At 38.6% G+C, this 22,998-nt stretch overlaps 1 protein-coding gene across 2 annotated transcripts; it reads left to right on the top strand.

Moving 5' to 3' along the window:
• Positions 1 to 1,760: 1,760 nt before the first annotated feature.
• On the top strand, positions 1,761 to 22,804 carry LOC147535176 (WD-40 repeat family protein / beige-like protein). 2 transcript variants are annotated; one of them, XM_086650341.1, is made up of 34 exons: positions 1,761 to 2,087; positions 2,167 to 2,318; positions 2,408 to 2,457; positions 2,590 to 4,714; positions 5,746 to 6,533; positions 7,259 to 7,963; positions 9,230 to 9,364; positions 9,744 to 9,848; positions 9,970 to 10,083; positions 10,898 to 10,974; positions 11,639 to 11,720; positions 12,509 to 12,841; positions 13,023 to 13,642; positions 13,992 to 14,076; positions 14,361 to 14,555; positions 14,971 to 15,516; positions 15,598 to 15,741; positions 15,883 to 16,362; positions 16,623 to 16,768; positions 16,904 to 16,973; positions 17,084 to 17,167; positions 17,264 to 17,320; positions 17,448 to 17,516; positions 17,679 to 17,765; positions 17,852 to 17,968; positions 18,376 to 18,525; positions 18,689 to 18,773; positions 18,865 to 18,985; positions 19,220 to 19,316; positions 19,398 to 19,511; positions 20,237 to 20,606; positions 20,724 to 21,496; positions 21,601 to 21,723; positions 22,275 to 22,804. In XM_086650341.1, exons 4-34 carry the CDS (start codon positions 2,653 to 2,655, stop codon positions 22,347 to 22,349), a joined length of 9,009 nt encoding a protein of 3,002 aa, XP_086506467.1. In that variant the 5' UTR covers positions 1,761 to 2,087; positions 2,167 to 2,318; positions 2,408 to 2,457; positions 2,590 to 2,652; the 3' UTR covers positions 22,350 to 22,804. The 2 variants fall into 2 exon arrangements, with proteins under 2 accessions (XP_086506467.1, XP_086506468.1); XM_086650342.1 differs by lacking the exon at positions 1,761 to 2,087 and having other exon boundaries at positions 2,242 to 2,318; positions 2,398 to 2,457.
• The last annotated feature ends 194 nt before the right edge of the window (positions 22,805 to 22,998 follow it).

Below are 22,998 nucleotides of genomic sequence, written 5' to 3'. Positions count from 1 at the left end.
ACCCATCTTCACCGAGCGAAGGGGTCGAGGAGGACGACGCCCAACCTTTTTCAGTATGAGCCGAGACCCGGGCGACCTGTGATAGCTTTTGAAAAGTCTTTTGATGTTTGTGAATGGTGTTTATTTGATATTTTGGACATGGTATGAATGATGTTTTACTTAGTATTCAGGATGTTGGATGTGTTTTGAACTTAGTATTCTGGATGTTTATGAATGTGTTTATTTTGAACATATCAATTTACTTAGTGTTACGATTTAGTTTGAACTTAGTATTCTGGGTGTTTATGAATGATGTTTTGAACTTGGTATGTTGGATGTGTTTTGAACATTGTATATTTGAGCCTTTTCCGATGTCACCCACTTTTCCCATATGACCTCATTTTCCCATATGACCCCCTCACTATGTGACACTGATCTGTCGACTCAAATAACAGCAGGTAGAACAAAGATAGGCAAAATAAAATGAAATTCATATTCAAATAACAACAGGTAGAACAAAGCTTATAGGTTACATAACATTCTTCTTCATAAAATCCTTATAGAACTCATCACAAGGAACCTCACTACGTACCATCTTACACTTTCCTTTGGGTGATTCAACCTTTTCAATCCATTCCGCAACCCAATCGAATTTGTTGCAAGTACCATAAGTAAAGAATTTTCTCCCATAATTTTGACTCGTTAAGGAAGTTCGGATTACCCTCCTACCTGTGCAATGTGGTCTCCGACAAGGTGTATCGGACCATGGGCATTCCTTATCCCAATGATCAAGCTGACCACAGTTGAAGCAGGGTTTAGGCAAATCTGAAGCAGTTGAGCCATTTCTTGAAACCGGTGAAGATTTTGAGACACTTGATCTAATTTTTACTTCCTCCTTCGCCTCATCAAGCCACTGGAAGCTAGGGCATGTAACAAACTGACAAGATAGGTATTTTCGAACTTTACCTTCCTTGTTCGTCGCAGCAGAAACACATCGAATGCCTATACATTTTGTAGCTTTGCAGGGACTGTAGATCCATGGACAATCTAACCTGTAATGTGTTTTTCATCACAAATTTGACATATCTAGAGAGAGAAAACGAAAAACCAGAGAAGTTTTAAGGGGAAAAATTTGGGGAAAATGAAGATGGAGAGAGAGTGAAGATAATCAAGGTATCTTACCGTAACTGTACTTTGTTGTTCATCGCCACCACCCATGTCTTCTTTTTTTGATCTTCTCATGAACCAGTCTTTAATGGTGATGAAGATGGAGACAGAGAGTTAAGCTTGTTGTCGAGAAAGATGAAATAAATAGAGGAGAGAGATAAGATGAAGAAATAAATAGAGGAGAGAGATAAGATGAAGAAATAAATAGAGGAGAGAGAGGGATTAAATCTTGTGTTGGAATTGACCAAAAGGTGAATCTGGGTATTAAATGCATCGGTTTGACGGGCTGCGTGGTTGTCAGGCACGCCTGACAACACAGAAGGGCATTTCCGGAAGCGAAATGTGTGATTTCACGGTTTTCTGACGGTAACGGCGACTAGGGGGTCATATGAGTATTTCTCGTAAAGTAGGGGGTCAGGCGGGAAGCTGGTCACAAAGTTGGGGGCCATTAGGGAAATAACCCTAATGAAAAAGAACTGTTCTGGATGGTCAACGTTTGGGGGGTTATGTTGTTGAATTAGTCATCTTTAGGGGACTAAAATAGAGTTAACTCATTTTCAAACACCAAGAATGAACATAGCAAAGAGTAATTCTAGAGTGACAATTACGAAACATTTTTTCACCACCATTCCTTCCGTGAAAGTCTAAACCCTCGCACTTGTGCGGATAGAAAATAAGCGCGACCCCTTTCTCCTCGCGCGCGACTAATTCGCATCTTATTTCGACCCCTTTCGATTCCACCCCCCTCTCTCTCTCTCTATCTCTTCACTTTCTCTCTCTACTTGTTCTTCTTCTTCTTTGATCATTTTTTTTTTTTAACTTATATACTTTCCATTTTTATTCAACCCAAACTTTTGAATCTTTTTAATTCAACAAATCTCTTTCTCTCTCTACATTAATGAGATTGAAAGAACGAAAAACTTAGGGATCCATTATTCAAGGTTAAATCTCTTCGACTTTAATTGTTTCTTTAAAATCAATGTGGGACTATTCTAACACTTTTTAATGATATCCTTCCAGCTCTGAAATCTGGATCGCGTTCATTTGCTATTGAAGGAGAAGGTGCGAGGTGGTGATCTTCAGCTACTGCATTGATCTGATTCTCCTAATTTTTAGTCTTTTTGGGGAATAAAACACTTTGATTGACCTGAATCGAAGCAAAATTATATACAGTAAATCTCTGACTGATGTTTGGTGATGATAGGTTATAGTGGGGTGTTATTTAAGCTTAATTATTTATAATTGATTTGGTTACTTTCAGGTCAAGCGAAGGAGTAGATCGACATTTGGAGAGCAATTTGAGTTGAAAAGGTACATGATTATCTTAAAAAAATATAATTTTTTTTGTCGTTGGTTTAGCATCGTGGCATTCTTTGATTAATTTGTTCTAGTCAAATTTTTCTAGGTTATGAAAATAATTTCTTTTGTTTTTTTTTTATTTAGAGTTTGATTTGGGGAGTAATAGATGAGGAGTTACTAGGTCAAAAAAAAAGAGAGAGTATTATAATGGAAGAAGAGCAACTGGAACCGGGGGAAGTTTCTGAGAATAAGTCTCTGGAGGATGTAGTAAATGTGCCGGAAGTTGAAGCGGAAGAAATCCAAGAAGTATCGACTTCTGGAGGTGCTGGTGATGAACCGAGGGAATCGGAAATTAAGAAGCCTTCTCAAGTGGTACGTTCGTTGAGTACAATCACGTCAATTGAAGATTTGGGTGGTGGATCACATGAAGGAGAAGATCAGTTTGAACAGGTCAATTTAAAAGATCAAGAGAGGAAAGTGTTGGAATCTCAGGGCAATAGTTATTCAATACGATCGTCTGATTCAGATAATGTGAGTCAGTACTCTGCAAACGAAGAGAGTTTGAATTATTCTTCTGCCAATCTGGTGGGAGATTTGGAGATTATTGAGATGCAAGACCATGGTGTTTTGAGCCCTGGGTCCGAGAAACAATTCGGTCAGACCATCAAACAATCGCATTCTGCTGCTAGTTTTGATTCTCAATCGAGTTTCTACGGAGACACTTTCTCTCCACCTGTTGGTTCACCCATCAAGTCTAAGCCCAAAGCTGTTATGCCCAATGTGTCCCCAGAGCTTTTGCATTTAGTAGATTCCGCAATTATGGGCAAATTTGAGAGCTTGGAGAAATTGAAGCGCATTGTATCCGGGCAGGAGGTTTTCGGGAAGGGAGAGGAAGGCGAGACTATCGCTATAGTGGTTGTGGATGCTCTTCTTGCAACGATGGGTGGTGTTGAATCTTTTGATGAGGGTGAAGATGATAATCCACCTAGTGTTATGTTGAATTCTAGGGCTGCCATTGTGGCTGGTGAATTGATCCCTTCCTTGCCATGGGAAGTTGAGTATGATGGGCACATGTCAGCCAGGACGAGAATGGTTAAAGGATTGTTTGTGATATTGAGGGGTTGCACACGAAACAGAGCAATGTGCTCAACGGCTGGTCTGCTAGGTGTCCTTTTAGGGTCTGCAGAGAAGCTTTTTGTACAAGAAGAAAGTTCAACAGCAATGATGAAATGGGATGGTAATCCTTTGTGTAACTGCATTCAATACCTAGCAGCACATTCCCTCAGTGCAATGGATTTACACAGATGGCTTCAGCTTATCAAGAAAACACTTACCACAGTCTGGGCAAAAGCTTTGACGTTAGCGCTGGAGAAGGCTATCAGTGGAAAGGAAAGTAAGGGTCCTGCATGCACATTTGAATTTGACGGTGAAAGTTCTGGTTTACTTGGTCCAGGCGAGAGTCGTTGGCCTTTCACCAACGGCTATGCATTTGCTGCATGGATCTACATAGAATCATTTGCTGACACTCTAAATACAGCAACAGCAGCTGCCGCCATTGCAGCAGCTGCTGCTGCCAGGTCCGGTAAATCATCTGCCATGTCAGCTGCAGCTGCTGCAAGTGCGCTTGCCGGTGAAGGTACAGCCCACATGCCAAGGTTGTTCAGTTTCTTATCTGCGGATAATCAGGGTATAGAGGCCTACTTCCATGCACAATTTTTAGTAGTTGAAAGTGGTAGTGGGAAAGGAAAGAAGGCTTCCTTGCATTTCACTCACGCATTTAAACCACAACACTGGTATTTTATTGGTCTTGAACATACGTGCAAGCACGGCTTGATTGGGAAAGCCGATAGCGAACTGAGATTGTATATTGATGGTACTTTGTATGAAAGCCGCCCAATTGAGTTCCCACGGATCTCCAAGCCTCTTGCGTTTTGCTGTGTTGGAACAAATCCTCCTCCGACAATGGCTGGTTTACAACGGCGTAGACGTCAATGCCCTCTATTTGCTGAGATGGGGCCTGTTTACATCTTTAAGGAGTCTATTGGCCCAGAGAGGATGTCCCGTTTGGCTTCTAGGGGAGGAGATATTCTTCCTTCTTTTGGTAATGGAGCTGGATTACCATGGCTAGCAACAAATGGTCACGTGCGGAGTTTGGCAGAAGAAAGTTCTTTGCTGGATGCAGAAATTGGAGGAAGCTTACACCTTCTCTATCATCCGAAGTTACTAAGTGGGCGTTTCTGTCCAGATGCTTCACCTTCTGGTGCTGCAGGTTAGTTTGAATACTCCTGGTCTTATTAATGGAGGCTAATATTCTATTAATTGCTTTTCTGCGAGCTACTACGGCAATATATTGCTAAGGAATCATGGAGATGTTCACCAGCTAATCTAATTCCCAGTGTCTGATTTACTATTATAGTATTCTTCAGCATGCATTCTGATGATCTTAGCAAGAGCTATATTGTGCATATGTTTCTCTTGATGGTTTCTTCTGATTAAGTTGTTTTGTTATGTATTTATTTCTGTAAGATAGATTTGCCAGTTTATCCATGGAACAGAGTGACATGTCACGTTAGTTTTGTTAAAATACCTGATAGCCTGACATATTCTTTCACATTATTGGGATAATCTCTCACTGAAGGCATTATTGTGAAAATCGCACTCATAGTAGATTCCCCTTAAATGTATGAGTTATTAGTGTGTTGAAACATTGGATTCCGAGCACCCTCTTAATCCTCGCTAAGGGCACATTTATTTCCTCGATAGTTCTGTCCGGGTGGGAAATCTTGAGCTCTATGGCAGGTACTTGGGTACTCTTGTCGGATACTCTAGTTACTTTAGTGGGTAGTGAGATTTACGTCTTATGCATACTTGTATAAAGACATATTAAGATCACACATACCACTCCAGGTAACGCCTTTTGTGTCTAAAGTAACAAATTCTTGACCCAAAATAAAAAAGTTTTGAGCAGCTACTAACTGCAAAGGTAAAGTTTACTGCAGACATATCTGCACCGTAGTTTTGCCTTTTCTCCGTACCTTCCGGCTTCAATGCCTCGTACTAATTCAAGTAACCACACCCTTGCCGTGTCCATGTCACATAAGGCTCAACAAACCCTTGAATCCGGATACGTAGGCACATCTTTCTTACATCATGGGTATTGCCGTATTTGTCAAATGAGTCTAATTTAAAATCATCTAACGATTCTACAAAAAAACGTAACATGATATCTTTAGTTAATGGAGCTTTTAAGTAGATATTATTTTTTCTTTCTCAGTAATTTCCTTAAGATGTTTGTATCAGGAACTCACCGCAGACCTGCAGAGGTCCTTGGGCAAGTTCATGTCGCTACACGGATGAGGCCAACTGAGTCTTTGTGGGCCTTGGCCCATGGAGGACCTATGTCTTTGTTACCACTGGTTGTAAGCAATGTACATCAAGATAGCCTGGAACCATTACAGGGGACTAATAGTTTATCTTTAGCCACAACTTCTCTTTCTGCCTCTATATTCAGAATCATTTCTCTTGCTGTCCAACATCCTGGTAATAACGAAGAACTACGCCGTACTAGGGGCCCCGAAGTTTTGTCCCAAATTTTGAATTACCTGCTTCAAACTCTCTCCACCCTGGATCTTGGAAAGCAAAATGGAGTGGGAGACGAGGAACTTGTTGCATCAATTGTCTGTTTATGTCAGTCCCAGAAACACAATCATGCACTCAAAGTGCAGCTTTTTAATACTTTGTTGTTGGATCTGAAAATGTGGAGTTTATGCAACTACGGGATACAAAAGAAACTTCTGTCTTCACTTGCAGACATGGTTTTCACTGAGTCATTAGCTATGCGAGATGCTAATGCTATGCAGATGCTCCTGGATAGCTGCAGAAAATGTTATTGGGTTATTCGAGAAAAGGATTCCGTGGATACTTTTTCACTATGTGAAGCACCACGTCCAGTTGGAGAAGTAAATGCTTTGGTTGAGGAGCTCTTGGTGGTTATCGAACTTCTTGTGGGAGCAGCAGCTCCTTCAATGGCAGTTGATGACGTCCGTCGTTTGATGGGGTTTGTTGTTGACTGTCCGCAACCTAATCAGGTGGGATATTTGATTAACTTTCCATTCGTGGGTTTCCATAACAGTATAAATTTCTGCTAGCTTTGTTATTCATGCGTTTATGATTGTTGTTTGTTTTTTCAAGAACTTTAGTGAGATGACGTTGTGTTTGTATAAAATTGCACGAACATGGTGGTGTAGTAAAAGCTAAAAACTACAGAAACAAACTTCACGGAAGTATCTTCTCCCTGTATACATGTATTTGAACCCTATCAGATGACACTGTTTAGCACTCATGATTTATGTTTCGAATCTAGAATTTTACTACCGTTGAGCTATTTGTAATTTTCCATACATTCTTGGTGTGCAGCATGCGGTCTTTAATTTCCTCTGTTTTAATTTTATTTCTTCCAATTAGCCAGATTGAACATATCTTTTTTGTTCTCTTATTGTCTGAGCATCTTGGGACTTTCTTCTATGTTTGGGGATTTGCTGCTCATGGAACATTTCTTTTTTAAGTACTTTCTTCTGTTAGAGGAAGTTTCTTAACATGGGTTTGTCATTGAGATGCCTATATATATATATTATATATATATATATTATATATATATATATATATATATATGATTTTCTTACCCCCCTAATAACTTAAGCTCCGTAAAATCCTTGCCTATCTTTCTTATGAATGTGATACTCTAGTTTTTTTTAACACATATCTCTTAAGGTTATTTCACATGGAACCATTTCCTAATTGATGAGTTTTTCAGGTTGCGAGGGTGTTGCACCTAATCTACAGGTTGGTGGTACAGCCAAACACATCTAGGGCTAACACATTTGCAGAGGCATTTATATCTTGTGGTGGGGTTGAAACACTTCTTGTTTTGTTGCAACGAGAAGCAAAAGCTGGCGATCACTCTGAAGAATATTCTGGCATAAAGAATGAAAATGTGTTAGTCAAAGGAGTTGGTACAGATACTTCTGGGGTTCAAGAAAGAACTCCAGAAGAAATTCTCGGATCTTCTGAGGAAAAGAAGTCTGTTTCTCGTGAAGAAGGTTCTCAACTGCAGTCATTTGGTTTTAGCAGCTCCAGTATGGTTCCAATGGATGCGCGCGCCAGTATTGAGAGAATGTCATCTGTTACAGAGGTTATAAAGACATTGGGTGGTATAAGTTTTTCAATAAGTGCTGAAAGCGCTAGGAATAATGTTTATAATATTGACAATGGTGATGGTGTGGTTGTCCGAATCATCAGCTTATTAGGTGCATTAGTGACTTCAGGTCATCTGAAATTTGGTAACCATGCTCCTCCAAGCAACACAATGAGCATTCTCGGTAACGGGTTGCACGATGGAGGTGGTACAATGTTTGATGATAAAGTATCTCTGCTACTTTTTTCTTTGCAAAAAGCTTTGCAAGCTGCTCCACAGAGGCTTATGACAAGCAACGTATACATGGCACTGCTGGGTGCATCGGTATGGCTATCTCGTTTACTCTTTGTTTAATACTACGTCTCTCTCTCTCTCTCTCTCTCTCTCTCTCTCTCTCTCTCTCTCTCTCTCTCTCTCTCTCTCTCTCTCTTCTGAAAAGGTTGAATAATATTGGAAACAGAGCTGTACAATCCCTGTAGTAATCTATAACTACAGGGCTTTAAAAGACTTTCGCTCTCAAAGTGAGACGAAAACTCTCTCTCTCTCTCTCTCTGAAAGAGAGTAATAGGCCACATGAGCACGAGCTGCGCGAATTATGCAAACCATATATCAGTGGATTCTTGACTCAATCCATTGAACCTCGAGACATGGAGACATATACTTCAAGTTTTTCTGGTTCGGTAGAAATTTCTTGATTAAATTCTCAATAAATAATTCAATATTATTATCCAGAGTCCATCATTATCTTTCACACTCCGATATTCATCTATGGGGTGTGTGTTTTTCGGATAGATCTTGATCTTTTTCTGGTATATAAGAGTTTGTAGAAAGACTATCATTTATGCATAATTAGGGTACGCTCTCTACGAGAAGTTGGCACAGAACGGGAATACCTACTGCGCTAATAAAAACAGCAGCTTTAATGATCTTATGCAAACATGCTTCTCTTTGTTGTTATTATTCACGTCGAGACCCTACTTGGAAGAGTTTCTGCATTATGAGTAGTAGCATACTAGCATCTGCTCATCTCGCCCAGTTAGTAATTATTATAAGTAGTAATGTTACCTTCTCACTATTTTCAGGAGGTAATAGACTACCTTTTTTCGAGTTTCTGCTGAAAGGTTGTTGTAAGCTATCTGGTTAGATATTTCCCTATGGGGTAGTAGTTGGACTCCTTGTCAGGTTTTATTATGGTTAAACGCCCTCCATGCTAAATCAATACATGAAAAACAAAAACAAAAAGAAACAGTACATTTGATGTAGTAGGATCACATCTTGTACAACTGTTAAATTAGTGGCAAATTATAAGTACTTTTTGTTTTAACAAGTAAGAAAATGTACAAATATACGAGCCACAACTGGCTCAGCATACAGAGATAAATTATTCATTCATAGTTGCAAAGATAACAAGTTCTAGCTAATATTGGCGAAGTATCTAATATATCATTGCTTCAATAAGAGAGATGATTATATGCTGTAGCATGTGTACAAATGCTACTATTGGTTTGCGTTTAATTTATTATTGCTCTGTTAACTATTAAGTATCCCTTCTCTTACATACGAGAATTTCCACATGTTTTACATTTCCAGATTAATGCTTCTTCAACAGATGATGGGTTAAACCTTTACGACTACGGTCACCAGTTTGAACATTTTCAGTTATTGTTGGTTCTTCTTCGTTCACTTCCATATGCATCTAAGGCGTTCCAAGTCCGAGCCATACAGGTATGTCCAGTGATCTTCGTCTGTATAACTTTGTGACCGTGTTATATGCTGCATGTTTCCTTGTCAAAAAATTGGGATATATAGTAGTCAGTAGTAAGCTGCTTCAGTCCCTTTGAATTTTCAAGTTTTAGGTAAATGTCTTTTTCTTATTAAGTTATTTTTTGTATTTGATCAAATTCAATCCATCCCTTCTCTACTTATCAACTTAGGAACTACTGCTACATTTTGCACCGGCTCTATAGCTCCAGCTGAATGTATTAGCAACCAAAATTTTGTAATATGATGTTTTTTCAGTAAATTTTTATTTCCCGTTTTTCTTTGTGAAGAACCTTTCTTATAACCTCGAATACCTGAGCTCTTCCTGTCTACACTATTTCAGGATCTTTTGTTCTTGGCTTGCACTCATCCAGAAAACCGAGGCAGACTTACAGGCATGGATGAATGGCCCGAATGGATATTGGAGGTTCTTATTTCTAACTATGAGGTATATTTGACTTAGTCCTCTGATTGCAGGCTTTTCTCATATCTATGATTCTATGCTAAAACAGTATCTCTGTTGGACTTCATATCATAATACCTCTCACTTAAATTACTTATTCCCTCAGAGAGGTACAGTGAAACTTGCAAATGGGTCAAGCATCAGAGACATAGAAGACCTCATTCACAATTTCTTGATAATCATGTTAGAGTATTCGATGCGCCAGAAGGATGGTTGGAAGGTAGGTTTTTTGTTTGCATTTACACAATTTTCTTACTAATGGCATTTGGATATGCTTGGTACTTACCATCCAGTATCTAGAGTATTTCAGACTTTTTCGTCTTCTCGGATCCTATTTGGATTTTCTCTTTTGGCATTAAGTGTAGGCATGTTTTCCTACAATGCTTGATAGAGTAGATTGCCCAAGATATAATAATATAAAAACGTGTGTGTAAGCTTATATAGAGGTTTACAATCTTCAAAATTAAGATAAAACACAAGTACACTACTCGAATGTTCTGAATTCGTAGTCACTCTCGTAACTCTTCAAATAAACTTGAACAAACTATATATGTTCATGAATCTCAGTTAAATTTTTCACTATGGCCTCTTTTTATAGATATCTCTATCAAAGGGGCTCTAACTCTTTTAGAGTCACAGACACAAGATGACCCAAAATAGCAAATTAGGACATCTTCCAATACCTCCTAACAGCCACTAGAAAAATTCAGAAAAAGAAAAAGAAAATTCTATTCAAATAAAGCAACAAGCATTAAATAAATGTAAAAGTAAAGAAAAGAAGTAAAAAGGTAAATGAAAATACTACTTTGGGAAAGTACCCCTGAAGATCTTGTTTCACATGATCACATCATATAACACCTGTGGCAGAACGCACCACAGTACCGTAGTTTCAAGGCTCTCCTTTCCCAGTAATCAGGCAAAGTAGGTTATGTGTTCATTGTTCTTGTGCAAGGTTTCATGCATTTGAGTTTGGGGAGTAATTATTTGTTGTTATTTTTCAAATATATTATATGCTCACTGCTTCCTTTATACAGGATGTTGAAGCAACAATTCATTGTGCAGAATGGCTATCTATGGTTGGTGGGTCTAGTACTGGAGATCAGCGCACCAGGTATTTCGAATTATTGCTTTATAATGTCTTGGACCTTATGACAAATTTCCGATCTTTTTTTACATTTATTTTGATTTAGAAATTTGTGAATAGCAAGTCCTTTGATCCCAAAATGAATTTCCACTAAGTACATTCATCATTATTATTTATATCATGATAAACAGAAAAAAATGACATACAGAGCAATACATGAAAAGAAAAAACCGCGACTATAAGCCAAGTACCTCTTTTCGAAAAAAGAAAAAGCTCAGCACCTCTTAGCCCATGTCACGCTTTAAATTGTCTTACTAAGGGAAATCCATGGAAAGTAAGTAAGCTAATAATGTTCAAGGATGAGGTCAAACCTGCAAAACAATCTCATGCTGGAGCATAGGCATAGAAGATAAAAGTTCAGAGATTTACCTGGATCATTCTTTTCACACATGCTGTGGGAAAGAAGTAATTATTAGTCAAACTAAGAGATTTATAGATATGTGGGCGATGCCATATAAATTGAGGCGCGAGACTTTCCTCACCTCAAGTTAGCGATTTTTATCGATGATTAGTTATCAAGTTTTAATTTGTGCGTCTCATATTTTCTAGTTTTGGGCTTTTGGCTATATTTATTTCTTTTGGTCAGTAATATTGTTATTCATTATCAACCATGTTTTATTCACGTTTGAAGGCGTGAAGAATCATTACCTATATTCAAGAGGAGGCTCTTGGGAGGCTTGCTGGATTTTGCTGCAAGAGAACTGCAGGTTCAGGTGAGTTTAGTTCCATATAGATAATGTCTCTTTTGATCCTCAGCTACCCATTTTAATACTGCATTCTGATAAGTGGGCCTTCTCCAGATTTGGGAGTCAGAATCTTTTTTAACTTTTCTGGTTATAGTTTCTTTATTGATTACCTAACTTATATTACGATTTACGAGCTGTCAATTTGAAATGTATAGGATTTGTAAAATCCATTGGTGTCGAAGACAACTAGGATAAATTTTAGGATCTATTTTCATGATCGATAAGTTGATACTTCATATGTAGTACTCGATTTAGATATATATGTGGTCTTGATGTGCTAACAGTTTCTATGGCACGAGAAACTGATAATAGTTGATAATATATTTATCAGAAGATAATCAACATCACATATTGTTTTGATGTTTCCCTCATATTTACTCGTCATAATCTTGGAAAAAAGTTACAAACCTAATTTTCTTTATAATAGACTAATAATCTCTCGTTTCAAACTATCGGGACTCTTTACATCCGTGAACTCTTTTATTTCTTTGTGACTAGATCACGTGAAGCATTATGCTTAGTGAGTACGGTTTTTAATGTTCCTAGTAGATTTATAAGAGCACCCCAAGATGATCTAGTTATTTTTTTATTCTGTAATTGGGCAACATTCTCGTTTTTAATCTAAATATAATTACCAATATTTCCAACTTTATGCACTGTGCCTGTGATTTTTCTTCTTTCTGATTAAGTGGCATTCTTTGTAATTCATGGAAGAAACTGTGTGCCCTGATTATATACTTTTACTTTTGTGCCAGACTCAAGTTATTGCAGCTGCAGCTGCTGGTGTAGCAGCTGAAGGTTTATCACCAATTAATGCCAAGGCAGAAGCAGAGTTTGCTGCTCAGCTTTCCGTGGCATTGGCAGAAAACTCAATTGTGATCCTAATGCTTGTTGAAGATCATTTACGTTTACAAAGCCAATTATTTAGTAATGCAAACTTGGTAGATGGGTCTCCATCGCCCATTTCATTTGCTCCCACCAGCATAGACAACCGATCAAATTCAATAGGTAGAAATGCTGTAGAATCTTCAGAACCTGTGGGCTCACGCAGATCGTTCTCCTGTGATTCCGGAGGTCTTTCTATTGATGTAAGTGCACTGTCACTCATTAAGCATTGGAGTTTTCTGATATTTTATTAATCTCCTGATCTTTTGACTCGTGACGTTCTAGCCTAGTCACAACTTTAACTTTCTACTAGATCTGACAGACCATTTCTATAACTATCATGAATTGTTCTTATTTATACAGTATAATGTTTTGCCTAACCAGGTTCTTGCTTCTATGGCTGATGCAAATGGACAAATCTCTGCAGCTGTAATGGAACGCCTTACAGCTGCTGCAGCAGCAGAACCTTACGAATCTGTTAGATGTGCTTTTGTATCATATGGGAGCTGTGCTTCAGATTTAGCGAAGGGTTGGAAATATAGGAGCCGTATGTGGTATGGAGTAGGTCTTTCCTCAAAAGAATCTGACTTTGGTGGTGGCGGAAGTGGGTTGGAAGCTTGGAAGTCTGCCCTGGAAAAGGATGCAGATGGAAACTGGATTGAGCTTCCTTTAGTCAAGAAATCAGTTGTCATGCTCCAAGCATTGTTGTTAGATGAGAGTGCACTGGGTGGTGGGCTTGGACTTGGAGGAGGTTCTGGTACTGGAATGGGAGGAATAACTGCACTCTATCAATTATTGGACAGTGATCAACCATTCCTATGCATGCTCCGTATGGTTCTTGTTTCAATGAGAGAAGAAGATAGTGGCGAGGATGGTATATTTATGAATGTTAGTATGAAGGAGGACATATCAGAAGGGCTACATCGAAATACAGGCAATGCAATGCCATCAGATAGCAATATGCGGTTGTTAACAAGACAACCACGGTCAGCATTACTTTGGAGGTAAGAATTGAGACCTACTTGAACTTCGAAATCAAATGAATCTTTGTCAAGGCCTTCAATCAATGTCACCATGATGTACATTTTGCAAAATCATAAATGTGAAACAGCAGATGTTTCATGGAGGAATCTTTTTAATCCATGATGTACATGCTTGTCTAAGTAGTCAATGTCCATGACTTAGTAATTATGTTAATAGTGAGTTTTATCTTCCAATGACTTTGTTATTATCTTACCATGTTGTGCTTACATGGTTTACATATATCAGCTAGTGTGTGAAATTGTGAACCATCAATTCCGTGGAACTTCCTTCCTACACTTATGGAACTTATTTATGATCTATAACATGCAGTGTGCTTGCTCCAGTTCTTAACATGCCAATTTCGGAATCCAAGAGACAAAGGGTGTTAGTTGCAGCTTGCATTCTTTATTCTGAGGTATGTTTAACTCCAATCACTAAAGTTTTGTTCTTTTAACAGATTTGTTCCTAACCTTACTGGATTCTTGCCAGTCCACGTTTGGCTTCTCTGCTTGACTCCATTTTCCTTTTTCTGTTTGACCAATGATGGATGCAACTTGTTTTGATGCCACTTGTAATCTTGTTAAAAAAACCAGAGAAAAAGAAAAATATTTTGATTATAGATTATTCTTGTTTCATACTTCCTTCATGATCATATTCCGATCCCTGGAATCATATGTACTATTTTGGTTATGCTTGCAGGCCTGGCATGCGTTTAGCAAGGATAGAAAGCCTCTTCGTAAGCAGTATCTGGAGGCAATTTTACCACCATTTGTTGCTATCCTTAGGAGGTGGCGTCCACTTCTGGTAGGTATTCATGAGTTTACTTCACCAGATGGTCTCAATCCTCTCGTCGCTGATGATCGCGCTTTGGCAGCGGATGCACTTCCTCTGGAGGTGATTGAACTGAGACTTTCTTATCCTCATGCTTTCTTTGCAAATAAAACTTTTGGCTGTATTTGATATATTACCTTTAATCTGTTAATCTGCTGTACTGTCTTTTGCATGCTGCTACTCCTTTACTATTAAATGTGTTGACTTTTACTCTTTTCTTCCACTGGGTTCGAACTTCAAAGAGAAAAGTCTGCATCGAGAATTTTTGTTAACAGATACCTGCAACATATATACACTTGTTTCATGTTTAGTTGTTGAACTTGTTGCTTTACCTTTATAATTTATGCCATACTGATTTCTTCATTTCTTGGTGCATTTATATTTAAACGGCAATAGACAAATAATGGTGCAGGCTGTAATTATATTCCAGGAAGTTCTCTTTGTTGCATTTTCTTCATTCTACTGTTACATGTTTCAGGCTGCTCTTTCAATGATATCTCCGGGGTGGGCTTCTGCTTTTGCTTCTCCACCTGCTGCAATGGCGCTGGCCATGATTGCAGCTGGTGCTGCTGGCGGTGAAACTATAACACCTTCAAAAACCACACAGCTGAGGCGTGATTCATCTATGTTCGAGCGAAAACATACTAGGCTTCACACCTTTTCAAGCTTTCAAATGCCTCTGGAGACTCCTAACAAATCACCCTCTTTTCCCAAGGACAAGGCTGCTGCAAAGGCTGCTGCCTTGGCTGCTGCACGTGATCTCGAACGCAATGCTAAAATTGGTTCTGGAAGGGGTCTCAGTGCTGTAGCTATGGCAACATCGGCACAACGGAGGAGTACAAGTGATTTGGAGCGTGTAAAGAGATGGACTCTCTCCGAAGCCATGGGAACTGCCTGGATAGAATGCTTGCATCCAGTCGGTTCGAGATCAGTCTCAGTAAAAGATTTTAATGCCCTCTCTTATAAGTTTATTGCCGTATTAGTCGCAAGCTTTGCTTTAGCAAGAAACGTGCAACGGTCAGAGGTACGATAATTGTGCTGGTTCTCATACTACTGTCACTTTTAATCCTCTCTGGGTTGACACAAACATGTAACTCCTTTGCAGATTGACAGACGTACACAGGTTGATGTAATACATAGGCATCATTTATGTACTGGTGCTCGTGCATGGCGCAGACTCATTCATTGCTTAATTGAGATGGGAGGTCTTTTTGGCCCATTTGGAGATACACTATGTAATCCTCAACGTGTATGTAGCCAAATTACTCAATTTATCACAACACAGTGCGTTTACTATTCACGTTTTGTTTGATTTCCTATCTGGTGTGTTCTTGCTTGCATTGTTTCTCGTGTACAAAGAGATAATTTATTTCAAACTGCTATTATACAGACTTTCTGGAAGTTGGACTTAATGGAGAGTTCATCAAGGATGAGAAGATATTTGAGACAGGACTACAAAGGGACTGATCATTTGGGTGCAGCTGCTAATTACGAAGATCGTCTAGAGAATAAACACGATCAGGAGAATATGCTTTCTTCTACTACTGCTTCTATGCTGGCGGCTGAAGCAATTACAATGGAGGAAGAAAAAGAAGATGATGAACATACAGAAATTGATACCTTGGAGGACAAGAAGAACAATCTGGGACAGAATGGAGACAATGAGCAGCGGCTCTCAGCGACTGCTGAGCAACCTGGGCAGGTGTCACTTGATCCCATGGATGCTCTGGTGGCGAGTCAAGGAGATTTAGTTGAAACTCCATCAGCAGTTGCCCCTGGATATGTTCCCAGTGAATCTGATGAAAGAATTATACTTGAACTGTCTTCATCGATGGTGCGACCATTAAGAGTTACACGAGGCACTTTTCAAGTAAGTTCAGTACCACCAATCTAGAATATCCTTTGAACATCCAATCTGAGATCTTCTTGTGCTTTAAGATTTTCAGATTCTTCATTGTCTACTTAGCAATACGTGCAAATGAATATGTTGAGTAGCATAATTTCCACTTGATATTTGAAGCTAGTATTGCATATCGTTTGCTCTATCTCTTAATGGTCGTGTTCTTTTACCTCCATCACCAAGAGTCCATGATAGCTGCTTCTTAGCTTGTGAGTTGTTTCTTCTGTCAGATAACGTCAAAAAGGATCAATTTTATAGTTGATGATCACGTTGATGAAAATTCTGTTGGGGAGTTGGAGACAAGTTCTGAACAAAGAGAGCAAGAAAAAGATCGGACCTGGTTAATGTCTTCCCTTCATCAAATGTACAGCAGGAGGTGAGTGATATTGTATTCTAGTTTTCGATTCATCAAATGTTGCAGAGTTGATGTTACTGCCTTCACTATCTTTCTAGTTTCATGTTCGAATCAGTCTTTGGACGTCACTAAATGAGTGTTGTGTTTACATCACAGGTATCTTTTAAGAAGAAGTGCTCTGGAGGTGTTCATGGTTGATCGGTCAAACTTCTTTTTTGATTTTGGGGTATAATCTCCGCGAGACTATAATATGCATTTTCATTCTTCCAAGAACCTCTTTGTAGTGTGTTATTTTAACTCACTGATATGGGGATGTTCCTTTTGGACTTCTTATAGAGTATTGAAGGGCGAAAAAATGCGTATAAAGCTATTGTTCAAGCACGGCCTCCTCATTTGAACAATATTTACCTGGCAACGCAGGTTTTTTCATTTAAAATTCTAAGACATTATTGGCTTAATTAGATATTAGTATATCGTTATCAAATTCTTACAAACTTGAATACTTTGTTTTAATAGAGGCCTGACCAACTTCTTAAAAGAACTCAGCTGATGGAGCGGTGGTCTAGGTGGGAGGTATGGAACTAAAAGATATGAATTTTAGATAGACTGATTTTCACGTTGATCAGCATTTGACTGATCTTCGCGCCTTTAGATACGGAATACATAAACTTAACAGCTGTTACATTCTATGTTTGTGCAGATTAGCAACTTTGAATACCTTATGCAGCTCAACACTCTAGCTGGTCGTAGTTACAATGATATCACGCAGGTAGGTTTACTGGATTGTTGCTTACATTCTTCGCATTATAATTTAGGAGCAATCTTATATTACATGATCTATTCTTTCATGTTCGTATAAGATTTCAATAAGAACTCTTATCACTAAATTATCACATTTGTATCCTTCTTTACCGTGTTATTTTTTTGGCAGTATCCCGTCTTTCCTTGGATTCTTGCAGATTATAGTTCCGAAACTTTGGAACTTGGTAATCCTTCATCCTACCGAGATCTCTCAAAGGTGAACCAGTTCATCTTTAAATCACAGTGTTACAGCGTTACACCATTTGGCAGCGATCTCCTTACATGTTTTATATATTTTTGCAGCCTATTGGAGCATTAAATCCTGATCGTCTGAAAAAGTTCCAGGAAAGATACTCAAGCTTTGACGATCCAGTCATCCCCAAGTTTCATTATGGTTCACATTACTCAAGTGCCGGAACGGTAAGTTTTTTAGTTGATTCTTACATTTGTGGAGGGTATCTTTTGAAGGAAAATAATTGATACAGCTAGAGAGCTTAAATTTGCAATTCCTCAAAATCTAAGAGGGTTTGAACTTTGAAGCCTCAGAGATACAATCTAACAGGGACATGTTGGTCATTTGGGATTGTTAATGAGGCAAAAACTGGGGCAAGGCATGACGCACATTAAGTTGTGCAGTGAGGCTCACTATATCATTATGTCTGTTGTGGCATTAGCTGCAAGGGATCTTAAAAGGCTAATGTCGAGGCTTTAATTTCTAGTGTTCCTATCTGGAGTGCACCTCGATTACCTATCGAATCGCTGACTGTTTGCATCTAATGTAATTCTAGAATTATATTCTGCATCTAAGCACACATTGCTTCTTTCAGGTGCTTTACTACCTTGTTAGGGTTGAGCCATTCACCACACTTCAAGTTCAACTGCAAGGTGGTAAATTTGATCACGCCGACAGGATGTTTGCAGATATAGGTGCGACCTGGAATGGTGTTCTTGAAGATATGAGTGATGTGAAAGAGCTGGTAAGAGTCCTAAGGCAACTGCTATTCCGTGACAACCATTTTTGCCATGATGCTGTCTGTCATATATTTCAAATTTTCATTTTGTTCTGTTGAATAGGTCCAGCTTCCTGTCTGCATTTAAACTATTCGATTTCATAATTGTGACTTATTTTTCTTTTAATAGGTTCCAGAGCTGTTTTATCTTCCAGAGGCTCTGACGAATCTCAATTCGATTGATTTTGGAACAACCCAACTAGGAGGGCAACTTGGTATGCATTTACGAATTCAAATTGGCTCAAGTACAGCATTACTTTGAAACACTTGCATTTGAAATTGAAATGCATGATTTGTCCACTGCAGATTCTGTCAGACTCCCCCCTTGGGCTGAGAGTCCTGTTGATTTCATTCATAAGCATAAGATGGCTCTCGAGAGTGAGCATGTTTCTGCTCATATTCATGAATGGGTTGACCTGATATTTGGGTATGTGTAATGTAACCATTGTTTGAAATTTACTTTGAGTAAGGCACTTTTCTGAAGTTATCGATGTTAATGTTACGTGATTATAATCAAGCTGGAAAGATATACTTCACTAATAAAAAATAATAACGAATTAATGATAATGTACTCCTTCGGTGTACTTTGAATCCTCCCATTGACTACTGGTTTGTTTCCCTGATAAGTCATTGACTTAGATGAAATGGTTGGGACTTTCAGGTACAAGCAGCGAGGGAGAGAAGCTATATCTGCTGACAACGTCTTCTTTTACATAACATATGAAGGAACAGTTGATATTGATAAAATTTCAGACCCTGTAAGTTTACTTGCCCTTATCTAAGAAAATTTCTTTTGTTTGGGTTCAGTCACTTACCTTTACTTTCCATGTACACAAAAGGTACATCAACGTGCTACACAAGACCAGATAGCTTACTTTGGACAAACCCCATCGCAGCTTCTGACTGTTCCTCACTTAAAGAGGAAGCCATTGGCAGATGTTCTTCACTTGCAGGTACATTTAGGTTTATATGCATATAGGTATATATATCAAATTATGGAAGTTATATATTGTTTCGAAGTTCCAAAAAAGTGGAAGTTATATATTGCATTTTGTTCCGATACATGCTATGTCACAATTGCTCCAAGGAACAATTAGTTACTCACTCTGGAGCAACCAATTCATAAGGAAATAAGCACATGAATAATCTTTTAACATATAGAACTGAAGTACACTGAGAAAACTTGCAGTGTGTGGCTTATTTGTTATTAGTTTAGGCTTTATATATGCTTGCTTGGTGCCAACTAAAAGAGTTCATCCTTAATTTTGTACAGCACATTATAATATCTATTTGCCATCCTTTGCTGCATTTGGTTCGATCATTTTTCTTTGTACTCCATAACTCCATTACTCCTGTGATTTATTGGAATAAGAGAGCCTCATTAATATCGTTTTGTATTTCTAGGAAGTGTATCGGCCTTATTTTCATCTATAGTTTAAGTTCATAACTTCATATTCTTTACCAGTAAGTTTGTGGAGCGGGTCTTTGATCTTTGTTTGTTCACCTATTGTGTTTTGATACATAAAGATCCATTTATTCAACATTCGAAAAATCAAATTCAAGTAGTTACCTGTTGAGTGTCGACCGAATTTGATTTTTACTCAAAAGCATCGAGCAACATCATGTTTAATTGGTGAATCTTATACATATTTGTGTTTCTATTTGTGCTTGTTTTCAGACAATCTTTCGGAACCCTACTGCAATCAAACCATATGTGATTCCGAATCCCGAACGTTGTAATTTACCTGCTGCTGCTATACATGCATCGACAGACTCTGTCATAGTTGTGGATGTAAATGCTCCAGCTGCTCATATTGCCCAGCACAAGTGGCAGCCCAACACACCTGATGGCCAAGGAGCACCATTCTTGTTCGAGCATGGTAAAGCGGCATCAAGCTCTGGTGGTGGAGCCTTTGCACGAATGTTTAGAGGACCAGCTGGATCTGGTTTAGAAGAATGGCAATTTCCCCAGGCACTAGCTTTTGCAGCATCTGGAATCAGAAGTACATCTGTGGTTGCTGTCACATGTGACAAGGAAATCATAACTGGTATGCTTTCCGTCTTACATTGTTGCTCGTGTATAGTGCATGTGATCTAATTTTCAAACATGTTGAGATAGTGAATGGGTCATTGAATTGTAGTATCGTCCTATCATTTTCTTGTAGGTGGGCATGCAGATAATAGTGTTAAGTTGATATCGTCTGATGGAGCAAAAACCATAGAAAGAGCACAAGGTCATTGTGCTCCAGTTAGTTGCCTTGCTCTTTCGCCTGATAGCAACTACCTCGTATCTGGATCTCAAGATACAACATTAATACTGTGGAGAATACATCGATCATCAACATCAAATTCAAGCACCATTTCAGAATCTTCCACAGGCTCTGGCACCCCAACATCTTCAAGCAGTAGTAACTTGGCAAGCCTGATCGCTGATAATACCAGAAAGCGTCGTATAGAAGGCCCCTTACAGGTTATGAGAGGCCATCTCAGGGAAGTAACTTGCTGCTGTGTTAGTTCAGATCTAGGCATTGTAGTATCATCCTCATATTCATCAGATGTTCTACTTCATTCTATACGGAGGGGTCGATTGATCCGGCGGCTAGCAGGGGTAGAAGCAAACTTAGTTTCTCTCTCATCTGCTGGAGTCATAATAACTTGGAATAAATCGCAGCAAAAGCTCTGCACTTTCACGTTAAATGGGATTCCAATTGCCACCGCAAACCTCTCTACTAACTCCACAATCAGTTGCATGGAAGTATCTTTTGATGGAGAGAATGCTCTAATCGGTATAAGTTCATGTCCTGAGAATGAAACATCATTCTCTGATTGCAGTACTGAGTTCCAAAACGAAGATCTGGCAGCGGGAATAAATGGCAAGAACAACAAATTGGTTGCTCAGCCGCCTTCAATTTGTTTCCTAAGTCTGTATACTCTAAAGGTATAAAATAAAATGTGAAATCTCTATCTGATTTATTCTGTATTCGTTTTTCCTTTATTATGGATCCTCTCTTTACAAGAAATGTGCTATCCTTCCTGATGCAGGTATTTCATACATTAAAACTGGCACAAGGACAGGATATTACAGCTCTGGCTCTGAACAAGGATAACACAAATCTTTTGGTCTCAACAGCGGATAGACAATTAATAGTATTCACGGATCCAGCTGTAAGTTGAAATAGTTTGTTTCCTTTTGATCTGTTACACGTTCGAGAACTAGTCATATTGTCCTTAAATTAATAACCACGTAAGCCCAATAGACTAGTTCTAGATAATGCGTGACTTGTCCTCGACACAACCTTCTCTAGACCACCCCAAGCTTCTCAACCTGACTAATCTATGCGCAAAACCGCCCAAAAGAATTAGCCGGTGTCTAGGACAGGATGTTATGTCATAACCCAAGTCCAGTAGGTCTTCCCAAGGAATGTGGGACTAACTGCTTTGTCTACCATTTTAAATCACTTTTTTTTTATGAAATCATATATCAACTTCCTTTCTTGGAGGTTATGAACGTAGGCCTCGTTTTGGATGGCGGAAACCATGAAAATAATCAATTATAGTAGTTAGTAATTCTCACATGTATGATGTATAGAAAGAAACACAATCAGATTTTGGCACATTAATATACTCTTGACAAGAGACCTCCAATTGTTCACTAATATTAATATCACTTATCAGAAATGTAACTTTTAAACTTACATTTCTTTTTTTGGTTGCAGTTGAGTTTGAAAGTTGTGGATCAGATGCTTAAGCTTGGTTGGGAAGGCGATGGTCTCAGCCCTCTAATTAAATGAAGCCTTCATTGATCCGCTGAGTGACTTGCTGCCAAATATAGTTAGTGTGAAGAATGAATACAAAAGCTGTCTCTGAAAATCTTCATTGGGTTATCCCTCACAAATCAGATCGGAGGTCCCATTCGATACCCAAGAGTCTCAGAAGCCAAACTGCAACTAATCTTTCTGAACTTTTAGGTTGTAATATATGTATCAATCCTTCACTTTGACCTCAAAAATATTCTTTATCACATATATATCGCCCATACATATTTGTTTTTATCGGGCTGGTTTTTGTGTTGTTTTCATTCGACTTGTAAGCTTTTCGAACCTTACATGATGAGATAAAGATTTTGGCTTCAGCAGGAGCGGCAGGTTATTTGTATCTGCAGTTCCGTGTGATGTTGTTTAGATTGTAGTTTCAGAAACCCAAGCTTTTGAGAGATTAATTATAAGCTAATTTCCTTTTGGGTGTACATTTTATATCTATTTAGTACTTTTACGTGCGAAACCTATTCCTCTCTAGTATTATTGTCATTTTAAATTGAGAAAGAAACTGCTAAGGAAAACAAAGGGAGTTGTTGTCAAGAAAGAGCAAGTCATCTGTCAGCCTTTTATGGATCTATGGAAGTTAAGTTTTTGTTGATAAGTTAATGGTTAGGCCAGGATA

The sequence above is a fragment of the Eschscholzia californica genome, unplaced genomic scaffold (assembly GCF_041429995.1).
Source record: "Eschscholzia californica isolate CP2 unplaced genomic scaffold, dmEscCali1.0.p SCAF_6, whole genome shotgun sequence".
Classification (NCBI taxonomy): domain Eukaryota; kingdom Viridiplantae; phylum Streptophyta; class Magnoliopsida; order Ranunculales; family Papaveraceae; genus Eschscholzia; species Eschscholzia californica.
Note: the sequence above shows the minus strand (reverse complement) of the source record. Positions and strands in the feature narration are given on the sequence as shown.